This window comes from Echinococcus granulosus, assembly GCF_000524195.1.
Source record: "Echinococcus granulosus chromosome Unknown EG_S00010, whole genome shotgun sequence".
NCBI classification, from domain to species: Eukaryota; Metazoa; Platyhelminthes; class Cestoda; order Cyclophyllidea; family Taeniidae; genus Echinococcus; species Echinococcus granulosus.
The window spans coordinates 1095807-1114646 of record NW_020170390.1 but is presented as its reverse complement, the minus strand read 5'-3'; the positions used below and the strand labels follow the sequence as shown (position 1 = coordinate 1114646).

Here is an 18840-nt window from a genome sequence, read left to right as displayed (position 1 = left end):
ATCAACGTAACAAGAAGAATTAGACGTAGAATTCTATCACCATTGCATTATGTTTAATCTTGTCCTTTGTTACGTGACTCTGATTGTGGACCAGTACTTCTACGACTAACGACGATGACCAGCATATTTCCCACCCCCCAATAAATTTACCATACGGGAAGAAACTTAGGACCCAGTGGTATTTATGAGAGGTAATGGTAACGTTGAGGTCGAGTACGTTTTCAGGTAGATGGATGACGCGGAAGTTTGATCACAAGGAGAGCGCTGTTGCCGAAGCCCAAAAGGGAGATAGTGTGGAGCGAAACTCGTCGGTCTCCGCTTCCCTATTCCTAGCGTTCCTAGACAAGCCCGGTTGATTAGCTTTGGACGTCTTTATTAAAGGTGACAAGATAGAGCGGGAAAATACAATGTTCAAGAAGGAGGGGAGGCGCAGTCACTAGGTAAGGGAGAGGACGATCTGGTCACGAGATTCGAATTTCCTGATTGTTTCCTCCCTGAAAGGGACATTAAAACAACATAAGTATTACCATAGGCTATGTAGTGAGTTGATTGTTTGCTTAAGTCTTGGTTTTGGTTCTGAGGTCACTGAAGGGCTCCGTCATTGTACCTTCGCTGGGTGACATGACCTCCGAGCGTTGCCAGTATCCCTCCAAATCCTCTCTACGTCGATAATACATATTCTTTTCTAATGGTGAACTTCTAAATCATTGGTGTCGTCAACAAATTTTTTCAACTGTGATGCGTTTGTAACCATTTTAAAGGGAAAAGGTGTGTCCAAAGCAATGTGATAGTGATGTCTGTGTATAAGTCCATCACTTTAATTGCTTGAGTCGCTGGAACGTTTCTTAAGGTTAATTATAAACATAAAGGGCTTAACGGTGCTTCTACCAGTTCATTAGTGTCAGGTAAATTAATTGCAGAACAGCTACTTTTTGATTTCGTTTGTGTTGCTAGGCCCCTATGAGTCAAATACCCAAGAAACTGATCCAGAGGGAGGGAAGAGCAAACTTTTTGAAAAATTGTTATTTGATAAACTTGGCTCGACATTTCATCAATCATCGTACAGGAAGATACATGACACCAGCTGAAGAAGTTAAAGTGAGGGAGGGTATCACAATTGCAAAAATTTAAGAAGACCTTATTGTGGGAAGCATAAGTGTTCGTAATAGTAGCGGTGGTGGTGGTGGAGGTGGTGATGCAATACCTTTGGACGGTTATAATTGAACCCGAGCCGTCATGCTGATGCTGTACACATGTACACACGTACTTGGAACGACGTGTTTCTACTTAAATAATATCAGTAAAGGTAAAATAGAAGCACAGACTGTTCCGGTGAGGGTCATGCTGATGTGCTTTAGAGCGCGTGCACGACGCTGCTGCTAGTAAGAGGAGAGTTAGTAATAAAAGGAAATCAGTTGCAATGACATGGGTGGTGAAGAATAAATGCGGTGGTAGGAACGGGTGATGAGGGACAGATGGAGAGGGGGAGAGGAATAGAGAGAACTGGTAGCCGAAGAAAGACGCAAGAGGGCTAAATGGCCTCCTTGGCTTTGCCCTCATCTTCATCATCCTTTTCCTCTTTTACCACTTTGTCCTCCATATTTTCCTTTTTGAGATGAGCTGGAGATGGTGAACAGATGGGGTATGTGGACGGTTGCTGCGTTTCCTCAACCACCGTAGCATTTGGGGATGGAGAGACTGAGGGAACCTCAATTCCAGTTCCTTCTGTCGCCACGGAGGGGGTCGCTTTGGGAGAGGTGATGGCGGTTGTAGTGACAGATGTGGTAGAGGGCGTGACTACTGCCGGTTGAGAAGAGGAGAGTGGTGGTCGCGGTGCAAGGATGGTGAGTCCTCCGGCACTCAGAGCTGCTGCCGCCAGCGTGGCTCCGTTAGGTCGAATCATGAGGCCTGACGGCACGAGAATACTGCCCGTCTTCGTCCCCGCTGTCGTCTGTGCCTGTTGGGCCTGCTGTGGCTGCATCATCACTCCAGCGCTCCCGTTGGGCAGCAGGCTTGACTGGTTGGCAGCCGCAGCAGCTGCCACCGCGGCAGCCACGAATGCCGAAGTGTCCGCAGATGCCGTTGACGGAGTATCTGGGGCTGTTGGAGGCAGTGGTTTCGGCAGTCCATTATTCGAAGTTCGAGCTCGCTTGTTCGCAAACCACTTTTTCACCTGCAACACACCGAACCATGCATTTGCGTCGAGTAATCGGAGAATAATTGTCGTCTACAACTTGGGCTGATTTGTGAAAGTTCATTGACGAGTCATATTCACGCGTAAAATAATCTAGCCCAACGCTCTTTCAACCTTTAATGATAATGGCTTCAGAATTTAGACTGTCATAATTAAAAGGAATCATGGATACTAATATTATTTAAGACAGAGGTGCCCGAGATGGATGTTACTCCTATGCTTAAGTAAATTAGGAAAAAGGAAACTTTACTGTAAACCTGACGGTGATTCCTCTCGCCCAGACACAGAGTGTGTGTCCACGGACGCACGCGCGAACACGTCCACCAACGTCTGCACCGCATCGATCTGGGCCTAACCTACAACCTCCTCCTCTGCCTGCTTCTCCTCCATATGCCGGGCACACACACACACACATGTTCATCTGCCTGCTTCCTTTCCCCATTGCGCCTACATACACATACGCACTGTGAACGCACGCAGGTACAGCAACTTGCTCGCGCACCCCAATCGATATTCGCACACACTCGCTCGGTGGGTGTGTGCTGAGGTCGCTGTGCTACCATTGGCTCCGATTGCCAACCAATCCCCTCTGAGGACACGCATTTCGATGCCTTCAGGTGTGTGCGCAAGCGCACCAAAGACGCCCAACACACACGCAAGCACACTCGCGCACTCGTGCGTGTGTGTGTGTGGGGGTGTATGATGGGGCAAAAGTTTGTACGCACTAGCAGTTTGGTCTACCTCTGCAAATTCACTCAAGTAGTGGCGAGATGGAGCGAGTGGGGTGACCGGACCTACCTGGGAGTAGGTGAGTTCGGACTTCTGCGCGAGCATTTTCGTATCCTCGGTGGAGGGGTAGGGCTTGTAATGGTGCGAGTTGTACCAGTCGGTGAGAATGCGGTTTTGTAATGCAGTGAAGTTCTGCCGATGCGGCCGAGTACCCAGTCCACTGCTTGTGCGGCGACTCGCTTTTCCAGAGGCGGAGGTCGATTTGCGTGCACCGGCGCTGCTCATTGGTGAACCACTGTCCTCGGTCGTCACCTCGAGATGGGTATTGAGTAGACCCTCTGTCCCAGCCTCCTCGGCTGCCACCACCGAGGTGTCCGTGTCCGTGCCCGCTCCACCACCGCCACTGCCACTACCACCGCCACCAGCGCCACAGGCACTGGAGAGTTCCTCCAGACTTGTACAGCTGGCGGTCTCGCGGAGGGACTGCACGGCCACATGGGGCGAGGTCGTGTCGCTTCTGGGAAGAGCTGGGACCACGGTGACTGGCGTCATAGTGCCGTTGTTTATCGATTGGGTCTGACTGAATCCTTGAGTTCGCAATTGCGGTGTTGCTGGTGTTGGTGGTGCCTGAGCCACGATGTTAAGAGGACTACCAGCTGCGGCAGCAGTCGCAAAGAGAGCAGCATCAAAGGACAATTGTGGTGGAGGCGGTGGTGGTGGGGGTCGTGATGCTAGGTGCTGTGAGGAGGCGATGGCAGGAGTTGCTGGTGTCACCGGTGTACCACCCAGGCTTGTCACGAAGCTAGCTAAACTGCTGGGTGGACCTCCACTTGTCAGGGCAAAGGAGCCCAGACCGGCTGGTTGGCCTGGAATTAGGCTTGCCACTGGAATAACTGAAAATTAAAAATAACTTATTAGATTATTTATTAATTATGAAGTCATGGACTGCAAATTTATTCGTCTTTTCATCGAGAATCACCCAAATAACGGGGCGGTTAGATATTTGTCATTAGACTTTTCCAGTATGAATAAAACTATTATGGATCCAAGGCGTAAGTCGAAGAAATTCTTGACATGAGTGATGAATGGATATTGGCTTTGAACGTCTCATTGAAGGAGACTTATCGCACCACGACAAATGAAGGTGCCTGATTGAGGTGGGGGCTCGGCACTGTAGAGTAATGACATGCAGAACGCAGGGACTGCTCAACAAAATCGATGAGGCGCGATGACATGCACACCCGCCAAATTAGCAATTCTGATTTGAGCACCACTCACTCATTCACTCAGCTTGCATAAATTAACTTTTACCCCTCCTCTTGCTTATACTCACATTCTCCAGTTGGCAGAGTAATTCCCTTCAGGGAGTTGGTGGTGCTAGGCGGTGCCAGCGCGGACGCCAGCGCCAGCCCTGCGTTGGAGAAGCTAATTGCACCCGAGCTAAGCCCATCCACTGCCGCTGCCACAAGGGGTGTTGTAGTCGGCGCCGAAGCATTGCTAGTTACAAGGGAGGGCGAGGACTGCAACAGCATTTGGGAGGAGATGACCTCATTCAGGGAGTCTTTAGGCACTTGGGAGGCCTTGACTCCCGTTAACGCCGATATGAGGGCTTGGAGTTGGGAGATGTTGACGAGGTGAGACGTGTTGGTCAGATGCTTCGCTGCCTCCGCGTCCATCTTAGGTATGTCAATCGAAGCAGTGGTTTGGGGTGAGGTAGAGGGCAGACCAATGGTGATATGCTGCACTCCCGCAGATGGCGGTGGTATCACGGCACCAGTAAGCTGAGCCGTCAGGGCGGAGCGCAGTGCGTCAAGGCCGTTTGCGGCCGAGGCCTGCAGTTGGTCGGCTTGAATCAAATCGGCCAATTTAAGCTCAGTGGTTTTCATTTGAGCTTGCAGTTGGTGCTGTGCTTCGACTGTGGGTCTCATCTAGTAGAAATAACAGTGAAATAACCTGTTAGCATAGCAACAATAATTTTTAATGCATCGAGACTACATTCTAGAGGGACTCCAAACAGACCTTCAGATTTGCTCTCCATTTGAACAATATATATTCTTGGGGCTCGAATTTTAGAAATGTACCCGCACAAATCAGTTATGTGGTTTGATAAACGAGCACTCCAGACTCACAAGCAGTAGCTCATCTACTTTGGGAGGTGTCGTACGAAGTGGTGGCTTCTGGCCTCTCATTTGCTAACTAGGAAAAGTTAATGCCCTCTTTGGGAGAGAGGAGAAGTATACAGTAGATCATAATTATGCATCTATAGAGTATCGACGCCCCCGGTGTGCACTGCTACCTCTCGTGTGAGTCATTCTCCCACGATTCGGAGGAGGAGGCGACAGTGCCAGCGGTGGAAGGCGATGATGATCATGCTGTTGCTGATGACCGTAAGCTAGAGTAATGAAGGCATTTGTTGGCCCATTTCTCCCCTACCCCCTCCTCCCGCCTACACCGGGCGCACGCACATGCATCGACGCGAGTCGTTGCATGTGCGTGCACAGTTTGCGAGCGCAAGTGCCTGCTTGCGTGCGTTGTACTGCTTTTATCGATTGGGCGTCGATGTGTGCATGCGCACGCACTCGCACTTTTTCCGCTAGTCCGCGCGTCTGAGCCAATGGGAGTGCGTGACAGCTCAGTCCACAGCGTACAGCACACCGGGCAGCAGGAGGGGGAGAGAGGCCAAGGTGGGCAATATGTGCGGATCGTGCGTGTGTGTGTGCGAGCAGTATGTTTGTGTGTGATGCCCTTACCTCATGCCTTCCCTCATCCCCTTCCTTCCTTCCCTCCTACTTTCGCAAACTACCAACATCGCAAACACTGTCGATGATGTGCGAATGTGCTTGTGTGCGTGCGTATGTGTATGCTAAAAAATTACCCACTGATGAAATTGAACCAACATGAGGCCTTAAGGAAAGCTACTGATCACGTTGTCCCACTTATTCAGTGTGTACCCTCCGGCCACTTCTCTAACTTGCATCGCAGATGTACCTACAGATAGTTTCAAGTGCTATTGAGAGGTATGGCAATATTGCTTCTATCAAGTTTAACGGCGTTAATATCCTTGCTTCAATAATCACTCAATTAGGAAGTAGTTAAAGTAAATTATAAAGTGATTCTCGACTGGAACCTTTCACAGTCAGGAGGTTATTGCACATCCCTAGTTCGCATTATCCAACCAAACTTTGTCTAGATTGAGGTGTTCAGTTCGGCTTGCATTTAAAATGGATAAAAGTTGTGGCAGTCACCTGATGCATATTCTCGTACGATCTAATCACTGTCACATTTTACTGCAACACTCAGTTTTCCGGGGGAGGGAAGAGAAAATGTTTGTGCGTCGTAACACAACTAGAGTTGATTTTCCACCTGTGGCGTAAGTGATAATAAAGACGATTTGTGGGAGTTCGGTATTCATATTGATGGCTACCTTAAAAGGCTCCACCAAGTCACTAGAAAAATGCATTGCGACTAAGTTTTGCATAGATATGTGGCGATTAATAGGCAAGCTATTTTGGCAGCACCTGACACCACCGTCTCCACGGTGAGAGGCTGAGTCACAAATCGGGTGCATTTGAGAGGGGTCGGATATGATGTGGTTCACTTTCACCTGCCAAGAGGTGGGAGTGTGGGTGGGGGGGATTGCATCTAGGAGGGGCTGTCACCTCAAATAAATTCCACCTCCCTTCCATTGCTCCCTTTTCCAGTCCAGAGCATAGCAACTGCTGAGAACTACAAGCACCTGTCTCCGAGGCCGTGCAAGTATCGCACCAAGGAACACCGCAACCGAGTGTCGCTCAAACGCTGATTGGTCACCTCTCTGCGCCACCTATCCCACCCAATGTTTCGTTGTGACCTACTCGCCTTTTTATCACAAAATGGTACGCCTGTATTCACCATAAATTATCCCTCAGTTAAGCCACCGAATACTACCATCCGTTTAGCCATCATTTGCGACATTTTATTTCACGCCATGTCTTAGAAAGTTCGGCACACAAATTGGCCAGAGTAATTCTTTAAAAAATAGCTATATTAGATGTGACATCTCAAGAGAGCACCGAGACCGTTTTAGTCAGAATAAGGGTTCAAATTGGTTCGTTAGTGTTTGCATCATCTCCAATTCAAAATACCTCTACTGCACTGCTCCTTTTTACGGAGATTCTAAAGTCCCCACAAACGTGTCCTCCAACAGTCGCCCTGAAACGCCCCAAAGCATCCCAACAAAATCTCATTTCATGATAACTCAAGTGGAATTTATAGCCTCTTCCCATAACATAAAGTGCTAGAGTTTTGCTGTATTCTTCTTTAACATTAATATTTTTGGCTTTATAAGAGAAATTCGGCATTCATTTAAGTAATTATTTGTTTACTATAGGTCAATACAATGTGACCTCAGGTCATCAACTGCGTGACGATTGAAACTCATTTCAATAGTCATGTGGGAGCGACTGATAATACTGCCTAGAGAGAGGATTTCACACTTGCTGAATTAACCTAAACGATCCCTTTCTAATGTCAGAGGAATCATAGAACGCAGAACATGATCACCTTATTGGAGAGTGGGGTAGACTTACCGACATGTCAAGGGCTTGTTCACCGGACAAAGGAGCTGCAGCGGTGGCACCAGCAGTTGCTGTGCCGGTTCCACCCACCTCAATTCTGCCCTGTCCAGCAGCAGCAGCTGCAAGCAGTTGAGTAACGAAGTTCTTTGCTGAATTCGCATCCATCATTATTGCTGTTGTGACTTTTGGTGTAGCAGTAGTAACGGTGGTAGCGGTAGTCGTGGTAGCAGTACTCTCAGCGCCATGCTGCTGTCCTTTCAGGGCCTCCATAAGACCGTTGACACTGCACACCATAGCGGTCTGTGAGCGAGTTATCGAGGAGGAAGGGATGGGTGGGATGGGGCTAATGTTTACATCACCGTTAGCCTCCGGCTCCCTTTCCATTTTCATCCGCTTGCAAACTTGCTCTACCAGATCCTCCCCCTCTCCGTTCATGGCCAAAGCAGCCGCTGGCAATTTGCCCTAATTAAGGGAACCAAAAATAATTTATTCTTATCAAGAACTAGGCGTGGTTCAGCCTACCCATTGCCTTGAAAGTGGAATCAAGAATGAAAAGTAGTGGCAGGAGTTAGTTGTGAGTTTGCCCATTTACTATGGTGGGAGGTGATACGCTTCTTAAACTACTTATCCGCCTCTGCTCAGCTATTGGGGACGGGAACGTGCATCGCACTCAAGTCTCATTGGCTACGCCGGTAACTCAGGCGTCAGCGCACACCCACACCCCGAAAGCGTACTCAACCAATCAACATCGTAACTCAATGCCCGAGCCTTCATGTGGAATTTTAGCTATTAGACCGCAATTATACAAGCTAGGAAATTATGAAAGAAAGATGCGTGCTCCAGATTTACAGAAGTTTTGTGCACTGATCTTAAGCTGTGATTAGGAGAGCATAATTAACAAGGGGGTAACTTGTCCTCCGAGCTCAAAGACAGGAATTAAACAGAAGACGAGTCTAGGGCAAAGTGAGTGTGGGTGTATGTGTGCGCGTTTAAGCTAAAGCATGTAGTGTAGTAGTGGTGGCGGTTGCGTCTGAGTGGTGTGAGTTGTTTGGTGGAGTGGACGCACGGTGCGGAATGCGAGTAAGAGGCGAGTAGGAGATCGATAGCACCTCCTGCTTGCCCAACCACGTGTGTCCGTCTCTCTCTTCCTCTCTCTGTGTTTTGGTGTATTTTTTCCCGTATCTGTGCTGTATTTTACTGCGTGCTAGCGGGCGGGACAGGTGAATTCCTTGAGAAAGCAGATGCATTGCATCGGTGTGCAGTGCGCATGAGTCAGGCAGGCTTAGAAGCCATCCCCACCCCGACCTTCCTCTAGCGCCATAGAGACGGGAACTCTTGTCGGTTGCTGGGGCGCTCACTGCCCCACGTGACGATGAATAGGTAAACAGACCACAGAGCAGGACCGTTGCTCTGTCTACTGATGAGGCAGGTGCAATCGCAAATGTTGTATCACATTAGGTGACGTCCCCGCGATCTCCACCAACCAGTTTATAAATCAGATCAAGAAAAAACATACAATTATTTATCAATAAAATTCGGTGCCTAATATTTTCTCGTATAAAACTACAGGAGAGAGCTCGAAATTGGTAATAAAGGAGCTATTTAAACCACTCTGATAAATGAAGGCAAAATTTCCATTCACTAGGAATTCCATCAGAACTTAGTTTTGCAAATGAACATTTACCTACTCCTTATTGTACAGTAAAATGCAAGCCGATCATTATTTGTGCAAACCCCTTTAAATTTGGTTCTGTCATGAGCACATGAATTAGCAAATTTCAAGAGCAAAATCTGGTTTACCAAACAAAGAAAACTGAATCGCATGCGTTTTGAGACATGACCTCATTCAAGATGTGCAAAATTAACTGAATTTCATGGATGCTAAACAAAGATGAAAATGTCAGTTAGTGTTTGAGTATGAACACTATATTGGTATGCTTAAAATTTTGGACAATGGCAAGTATATTTTTAAGTGGTCTCTGCTTCAAGCACCCTAACTGTATGAGTGTGTATGTGCGTTAAATTTTGAAATTTATGTAAGTTCGTTTGCACCGGTGAATTATCGTACGCTTGCACTAGCAAGGAGGCAAGCGGACGGCCAATTAAGGACGACGGAAATCACCGCAGCTCACAGGGATTACCTAGCCATGGGCATCTCTTTTCCCTATCGCTCCCTCCCCCCCCCCCCCCCACCCCAACCCATCGTGTATGAACGACATAGGCACGCGGTCCTGCTGCTACCACGGCATAGTCTGGCTAGAGCGTTTGCTCGGCCACTCGGTGACGTGCGCACGTGCCTCCATCAGTACGATGCGCGTCGCATGCACCGACGCACTTCGCCCGAGCATCAACACACGCACACTTGTATGGGGATGATGGTGACGATGCTGGGAGAATGAGGGGAGGCAACATGGGTACAGTTGCCGCCAGAGAGCTGTGTCCGGGCGAGTGCGTGTGCATGTGTGTGTTTGTGTGCTACGAGGACGCAGGATCGATAAACTGGATGCAAGATTTCGCGCTCGCCAGATCGTCCGCTCTCACGCACGCACGCAGGCAGACGCCCACCTAGCAAACTCTGTCCCATGTGTATGTGGGTGCAAGTTTGTGTGGTGCCACAGGGATGAGGGAAATGGGTGATGAATAGCTGTGTGCCTGTGTGCATGTTTGGGCACAAACACTTGGAGTGGGTGGGTGGTAGATAGGCGTGTGTGATGGACATAGCTCAGGCGCGGCCTTTGAAGATGAAAATGGTTTTGGAGTGGGGTAGGGGGAGGGGGTGGTAGGGAGGCGATATAATTAATGACCCAGCAACATGGAAAATGCCTCTGAAACAGTTGCTCTTTCGCGAGCTACTGGCCCGCTCTGATTATTCCATCGCCATAAGAATACGTCTCATCTCTTCCCCGACACCAAGTACTTAGCTCTTATATCATACCGAGCCTCCATTCTTCTAACCCTAGTTCTAATGAGATAGTTATCGAATATGTATGTGCATTAGACATGGTTTGTAGACTGAGTGGTTCAGCAATTACCAATGAAGTAGAGATGCCAAGAGGGGAATATTTTTGCTTGGACATGTCTGGTCGAACGTGACCAAGAAAAAGGAGCAAGAACAGGATGATTTGAAGGATATGGAGTGCTCACGCGTGGGGCAGAAGAGCAGGAGTAGCTGCGACAATCTTAAAGACCGGAAGTAGTTAGCCACGAGAGGCGCTAATTGTCCTCCTTTCCAGCTTTGAGTACTTACTCGGTAGACGAGTATACCTCCCTGCTCAATGAAAGATGCCACGTCTGAGGCGCATAGCCTCATCTCAGTTTGCCATACACATTTGACTGCTTCATACGAAGCTGCATCTTGTATGTGGTGATCTGACCTTGTACTCCCATTCGGTTCCCAGATGACCCGTGATTTTTGTCTTAAACTGAATTTAACTGCTGTGGCAGTAGATGAATACGTCTAAAGGTGCTGTGTGCTTAGGATTGCTATCAAAACACATTTCATTCATCCACTTATCCAAAGTTTATTGCCTTGATTAAATAGTGATGGCTAATGAAGTGCTGCGGATCGGGTTGACGAGTGGTACCTCCTCCATGCTACCGATCGCTTGTGACGCGGAGATGCACGAGCTCCACAATGATTAACAAAGTCTTTTACAAGTATAGTAACGGTGGTGATGACAAATATGATGGTTGTGATAGGTATACGTGCATACACGTGCACGCACTCACACATCACCGAGTTTAGTCCAAATGAGAGTCTGTTTACACTACGAGCACTCTCATCTCATCCGGTGTATGTATATGCGTGCGCATGCACATACGTGCGTGCGTACGTACGTGCGCATTTGTGCTATTGCGTGTGGTGGCCGAAGTCGCGACCACTTGTGGGTGCACTCGCACGCATTCGGGCATACTTTCATAGGCGCATGCATACTTTGTGCATGACTGAAGATTGGAACAGACTAGTGTCCATTTAGCTATGAAAATTGAGAATGTTGGACTCGTGGACACGCGCACGGACGCGTGCGGACGTGCGCCCACCCTCCAACTCGTGCATGCTGCCATCATGTGATTACAGTTTATATAATCAAAGGCCTGCCACCACCCCAACCCCGCTTGGCTGCCTGCTGCCTTCACGAGCACCAGCACTCAGGCCCACGGCCCTGCGACAACACATAAACATATGACTTCTACGCGTCCCGAGTTAGCACAGCCAATGAGTTGACTTACCACGTTCAGCACCGCTGTTACAACTGCAGCCCAGGGGTAACTGCATCACAAAGTTTGGGCTTGGAAAATGAGAAGTCATGCATTGCAATTCTCTCAACTATTTGACAGAGGCGGTATTATAGAGACAACATAATCACAATGTGTCTTCTTCCCAAATAGTCGAAGCTTACCGACTCTAATGAAGCTATTTGCTCACAAAAGCCTAAAGCATGTGTCAAAATTTCAAGCAATAGTTGGTTAAATGGATATTGGATGCATTAGAAACGCTTTAGCTCAATCTCATCTACTATCCCTATTTGGAAAAAAAACCATTTTTCCAAAATTAATTTAGTACCTTGCTTGATTTGTTTAGAGGGAGCAGTAGGTAACGATTCCTTTCAAAACTTACACTATATTGGAAGTCACCACTGAAGTTGTACGGAGCATAGACAGCGTCAGACAATAAGCATTCAAATTCAGAGAACTCAGAGAGTAATGACGCTGAAGTAAACAAACATTTATGCCAAAGACAGCTAGTTGTGACAAATTTTCTGTTACTGCACGTTGTACTCTATAAACCTCAATCCACAACTTTTGGATTGACTCCAATCCCAAAGTACTCAAATCGGTTGTTGTACTCCTTCGTTGATTAGATCATAATTATCTTATACAATTTTGACTCCTAAGGCTTTAATTCATTATTAAAGATTGTGTTAATATGGTTGGGGTTATAAAAATGACTTTTATCTCGTCAGATGGAAAATGCACACACAAATTTGAGAAATTGTATATCGAAAGACCATGGCTGTACCAGTTGGGTCAAAGAGCGTTAAGTGCTGGGAATGCGGTGGGCGGTGTGCAGCTCAAGCTAAATCCGAAAGCGCCTCCGGGACCGTATGCGCTAGCGGTCCAACTGACAGAGGCTAAAGGTGGACTTTGCGCTCATGGAGCAAAAGAAGTGGAGAGAGAGTAGCAGGAGCGAGGAATTTCCAAAAAACCACTTGCACTCATACACACACATAAAGACATCTCTATGAATGAATGTGGCGCGGCTGTCACCATTAGGTGCAGACGAAATCTCCTAACTCAGAGGTTGGGGAGAGTTTAATAATGAAACGCAGAATCAGACGAGAAAAGAGAGCATGCCCTTAAACTATTTGCCTATTCGCATAACTGCGGGGGGGAGGGCATTCACTTACTAACCCAACTCTCTCCCTCTGTCCTTGGTGGTGTTATTTTAAACATTCTTAACTTATGTCGAGTTGACTGAGCAGGCTTAAGTAAACAAACTCCTCCGTCCGCATTGATTTTAACCACCTGGCTATGAAACTTGAGCCGCTCCACGGTGATCACGGGATGCTAATTAACCCTATTAATCGTTGCCTGAGTAGAATTTACCTACCAATCAGAGGTAAGAGCGAAAAACTTCTCATGAGCGTGTGCGTGAGCAGGAGGCGGGTGGATGCTTATTGGTGTATGGGTGAGATGTGCGAGTATGCGTCCACGGATGAGAGGATCGCCTCCCTCTGTCAGTCGCGGCCACAGACGGAGCCTTGGAGCCGTGACTATAACATGAGTCATCAGGTGGGTGACGGGAGTACGCGCTAGCGCACACACCGCTCACCACGACAGTGCCGTTTAAAGGGGGACGAGGAGGAGGAGGAGGGGCGGCAAGAGTGAATTAGATGGGCCTACTGGTGGAGGCATGTGACTTGAGTGAACAAAGCTATTCCCTGCCCCCCTCGCATTCGTTCTTCCAGGTGGTAAATATGAGCCTCAGATGGAATATTTTAATTCTGTGGGGTTGCTCTTAGAGTCTAGCGCATATCGGAACATCAAACGATCGAATGGTTTACGATTGAATCACTGCTACAGCTAGACTGCGTTCAGTCACATCGCAGTGAAACACGTCAGTGAGTGAGTGAGCAGAAAATTATCTTTCGGCACTACACTGTGGTGCTTATGAGGTAAAATTACCCATCTGCTGCACATACGTCCACTTCTGGAGGCACTTGTCTATGCAATGTGCTCACCACCAGTTTTCCAAAAATCAAAACACCGCTGCAGAGTCTTAGGCTCAGCATAAGCATTTCAGCTGAGGCCCCCAAAAATGATAATAAGATTGGGCAATCAAAAAGTAAGTCTATTATAGACACAGTGCAGACTTTTAATCACTTGGCCTCATCTGAGAATCGATTCTGCTTCTTGGCAAGCACATAATGATGGAATCGTAATTCGGGGATAAACAACTCAGATTTATGCAATGAGAACAAATTCACACCTTTATTTAGAGCATTCGTGCATATTTTAAGGACGAAGTTTTTTTAACCAAATAGAGTCATTGATGAGCATTTAGCAACAGATAAATATAAATAGTCATAACTATTGGCCATTAAACGAAATCAATTTTAAATGCAGAGGATAACTAGGATTAAGTGAAAGATTCTCATTAATGTGAGCTTATGTGAGAAAGAAAGACTTCGACTGCACTTATTTGAAAAACATCCCAAGCGAGTATTTCAGGTGACATCATTCAACCCCAATTGATCCATGACAGACTCCAGCAGATTTCATCAGGGGATGCATAAATTAAAGACATGGGGGTCTTCTTAGAGACCCTAGATGGAACTCGACCTCGCAGCACTCGATTGTGCAAAAATTATCAAAATATGAATAATGTATAAATACCAGGTGAAATCGAATTGGCCAAACACAAATTAAGGATAAATGCTTTTTGTACGGAACACGAAGAACAAATAACAGGCGCCTCAGAAGGCCAACTAGACAGCGAAATGGGCAGCGATGTATTTCATAAAAATAACACGTAACAGAAAAATTTAACTAAAGCAGTTTATGCGTTATCAAGTCAATGGTGGTGTAATTTTTTTGACAAAAAAACTCATGGAAAACCGAGCAAATAATTATAAATCAACAATTTTTACACTGTAATTTGAGAGATGAAATAATTTTAGGGTACCAAGAGATTTTAGTATCTACCATAAACTTATACAAATTTAATGAAAAATTGAGTTGCAGACGCTTTGACTAATGATGCTGAGATAAAAAAACATAATGGAAAGTTCCGACTTACGGGTGTGGTGGCTTTTCGCCGGCGCGAGCCCTGAACGGTGTTTGTCCTCTCTGGAATTGTAGGACCCGGGTCGGTCTGAGCCGTAAGCCGGGAGGGAGCACTACCAACCGCTGAAGTAATGGTAGGAGGAGATGATGACTGTGGTGGTAGCGCAGCAGCTATTGAAACTGGGGAATTGGAGGGGCAATTTGAGGATGGAGGCTGCAAATGCGGTGGACTGGTCAAGCCCACTCGAAGACTGCCGACAGTGGTCGACGGAGAGATAGTGAGAGGAAGTGTCATGGTTGTTGCTGGTGCTGAATCCGAGGTTATTATTGCATAACGAGATTCCACGAATTTGTATGACGCAGGCTAAAATTGAAATTTATAACAAATTTCATCTTCAGTCAAATGGTTTTATGCAGTATATAAACTAAAAATGAATGTTACCTCAAAGTTAAAGTGATAAAGCTTCATGTGCTCATCAAGCAGATTTCTTTCAGTCGAAGAGCTACCACAATGAGGGCATGAAAGCAGCAAAATTGACTCGATCGAGGAATGATGATTTTTAATGTGTTCTCTTAGAGTTGAGAGAAGCAATGTAGAAAAATCACACGATGAACAACGAAGCACATGGACATAATTACTTGGAGTGCTAGGAGTTCTTGTTAATATAATGGAAACAGGCCGCCCAGTGCTATTTGTATCAGATTCACTTTTCAAAATACAAGGAGAAGCCTCGACATTGGTCAATTTGAAGTTTGCCATATTGAAACTGAATGTAGAAGACATCAATGATTTGGGGTCAGCACAATGTAGGGTCTCCATCAGAAGGTGACACCAGTGATAGTCACAAGAACCATAAAATCATTAATATAAACTGGGCGCGCCAAGACCAACTCTAGTTGTCGAGATACAAATAAATTACGTGAAAAATTTAAACAAAACTTAAGGTCTAAAAAAATAAAGCATATTTACTATTAAAACTATATAATCAAGTATTGTTAAGTTAAAAACATATTTGCCTACACTTTATATCAGAAAATACGCTAATGTGAATGCTATGCTTGCAGTTTCAACAATATTGATTTCATCAGAATAAAAAACAAGTAGCCCAGACGTATGCCCTGAAAGTAAATTAAAAATTTAAGCAAACAAGTGTTTCCATTATAGCCAAAGATGATGAAATGAAGCTCACATGAAATTCTGCACATGACCTAAAGTGGAAACCACCATCGCAGATTTTTTATCATTTTATTTTTTGGTAGGCAACTAAAGCTTAAGATTACAAAAAGAATATTTGTTTGCCAGTAGTAAATATGAAGTAGGTCTCTTATAAAAACAACTAGATGTTGTTAGACAGAGTAAGATGATCAAACGTTTAATGCCCAGAAATAAGTGAGAATGGAACTTTAAGCACTAATTAAGAAATGAACTTTATCATTCATATATTGTTTTGTTTTATTACATGATTGTTGGCGCGCATTTTCTGAGGTAACCCTGTCTTCTTTTGTCGTAGTTTTTGGCTGTTTGAGGATGGACGGGGATGGTAGAGGCGGTTTATCAGGCTAGGAAATAGTTTCGACTCACATCTTGCTCTGTTTCATGTGTTTTTTGATGTTTTTTGCCTGTGAAAAATACTTGCCAGCAGTGAATTTTTCATTTACGTGGCATTTTTAATCCAGTTGATGAAATATTGTTCATACATGCTGAAATTTCAGATTATTTGGGACGCTTAAAATTATTCCAGCCACTGCAGCAGGCCAAACGTGACAATCATCTCCAGTGGGATGAATATTTCATGGCTCTCGCCTTCCTCTCCGCTATGCGGAGCAAAGATCCTGTCACTCAGGTATGTACTACTTCATTGCACTGCTCAGTCTTCAACGTGGGAGATCTTCGCTTCTAGCGTGCCTTTTTTCCTGCTATTTTAAAGTCAACCACTTGCAATACTCATGTTGGATATTTTTATGGATAATATGGTTGTAGGATTTTCTTGTGCAGAAGTTAGGAGGCTTAAATGTATTGTAATTGTGGAACTGATAACCATTTGATGTATTTTTATTCTCTTCAGGTTGGGGCTTGTATTGTCGACAGCGATAACAAAATTGTCTCCATGGGTTATAATGGAATGCCTATTGGGCTATCGGATGACGAATTGCCGTGGACAAAGAGGCAGGAAGATCCATTGCAAAACAAAAATTTCTATGGCACGTCCTAACCGCACTGTATTTTATCCATGTGTATAACATCTTTCTCGTTCCACAATTTGTCCACCATGCTATTTTATGACCATTATACCGTTTTGCATCTAGTTTGCCACGCAGAACTGAATGCCGTGCTTAACAAGAACACTCTAAGTATCAAAGGGTGCAAAATCTACCTCACTCTCTTCCCCTGTCACGAATGCGCCAAAGTTATGATTCAGTCGGGTATTAGAGAAGTTATTTACTTTGACGAGAAGAGGGCTGGCACCCCATCCTACGATGCTTCAAAAATCATGTTTTTGAAAGCGAACGTGAAACTGACGTAAGTCACCGATTTCTTGCATCATGCGCAGAATTTCAACCACCTATTTTAAAACAGCTGTTTTTGTTACAGTCCTTTCAAACGAACCGATCGGAAGATTATAATCGATCTCAGTTGAATGTTACTACATTTCACAGGGATCTGAAGTTTATATTGCTTGTAGTTGGTATGCAACGGTAATACGTAGGCTTTACTCCTCCGTCGAGATGGCAATAAAGCCAGCTGTTTTATACTTGATGCGTCTTCTGAATCCCAGCTATCCTCCTGGCATTCCGAAGGATCCCATTAACAATTTTCACTCATTCCCAATATCACAGGCCTAATTTGTGATGCAATTAAACCGTGCAACTCTTAGGAATCTACCGATGGAGTCGGATTTCGTGTTTGAAATCAGATGGTTGAAACTTATCGTAGCCGCGACAATTTAAAACAGTTTTGGGACCAAACTTCCATATTTAGATGCATCCCGGTTTCAGGATGGTTAGTCCACCCATCATCTTTTATTTGGTTGAGATAATGAATTTGACCCCATTCGAGAATAACAATACTGATGCGTAGCCTTTGTGAGGTATGAGGCAACGTAGACTTGTTTCGCAATGCGCCACCATTACCTAAATGGCGTCCCACCCCCATCAAGAATAGTGGCAATCGTAAGTTGATCTTGAAGCAACAAACTAGAGAGTAATGCACAATTCCGTGCAATAGCTGAGTCGCTAATCATCTCTAAAATCGGTTACCGTCATCACCCACTCGGACGTGTTTTTGTGAATGTTTGGGGAGCCAGATGTGCTCGAAGTAAATGCTCAATCCTCGAAAAAACCATTACTTGGAAGCCCATTTTACGTCTTATATTCAGGGGGGATGTCCGCGTAACTTCGACTCAAAAATAACAGTTTAGAGGGGTAAAATTGACCAATATTGAATTGTACGATATTTGTTGATTTGAATATCTTGACCAAGTGACATACTGAATGCAAAGCAACACATTAAACCTACACCCAGATGGATAAATCGAGTCGGTCTTCAAATGAAGAACGCGACCAGCCTTCTAAATTCGATTTCAGGCTGTAAAAAAGGAGATGATACTTCTTGATCACTCATGGGATAGTCCAAAACTCTCCGGGATTGCTCGTGCGATGGCTCGGAGCTTGTATGGATTGGAAAAGTGCGATTGCTTCTTCGCATTATAAAGCATAAATACACACTAGTTCATCGATACTCCTAATTGTGCCTCTCACCATTTACCTCTTGTTTTGAATGCGCATAAAATGTACCTTGGAATTTGATTCTAAGTTGCCTACTCTGTAACTTTGAGCACGTCTCCTGACCTGGAAAGCATTTGGAGAGGGTCCGATGTGAGATGGCAGAAAGTGCAAGCCAGGAGTATCTTAAACATATGGTTCTAGTGAATCCTCTAATGATGCATCATCTTCAGGAAAACACTCCAGCCTCGATCACGAAGAATCCCGTGCTACCATTAAGTAATTTGAGATTAATGTGCCAAGAACAATTATCCTTTATACATGCATTGACTGGAGAGCGAAAGAGCCAGG

The 18840-nt window shown here is 45.5% G+C and overlaps 3 protein-coding genes across 3 annotated transcripts; 1 reads left to right on the top strand and 2 right to left on the bottom strand. All coding sequences in view use genetic code 11, as the record gives it.

Moving 5' to 3' along the window:
- Positions 1–1531: 1531 nt before the first annotated feature.
- Positions 1532–4851, bottom strand: EGR_02331 (Pre-B-cell leukemia transcription factor 4; the record flags this gene model as incomplete). The annotated part of the gene is made up of 3 exons (XM_024491580.1): positions 1532–2173; positions 2993–3816; positions 4257–4851. 3 exons carry the CDS (start codon positions 4849–4851, stop codon positions 1532–1534), a joined length of 2061 nt encoding a protein of 686 aa, XP_024354086.1.
- A 6715-nt stretch (positions 4852–11566) lies between these two features.
- Positions 11567–15586, bottom strand: EGR_02330 (erythrocyte membrane protein; the record flags this gene model as incomplete). Its single annotated transcript, XM_024491579.1, has 4 exons — positions 11567–11642; positions 12098–12189; positions 14780–15130; positions 15209–15586. The coding sequence occupies 4 exons, from the start codon at positions 15584–15586 to the stop codon at positions 11567–11569; spliced, it is 897 nt and encodes a 298-aa protein (XP_024354085.1).
- A 521-nt stretch (positions 15587–16107) lies between these two features.
- Positions 16108–17610, top strand: EGR_02329 (Deoxycytidylate deaminase; the record flags this gene model as incomplete). The annotated part of the gene is made up of 5 exons (XM_024491578.1): positions 16108–16122; positions 16509–16610; positions 16833–16972; positions 17120–17287; positions 17475–17610. The coding sequence occupies 5 exons, from the start codon at positions 16108–16110 to the stop codon at positions 17608–17610; spliced, it is 561 nt and encodes a 186-aa protein (XP_024354084.1).
- Positions 17611–18840: the final 1230 nt, after the last annotated feature.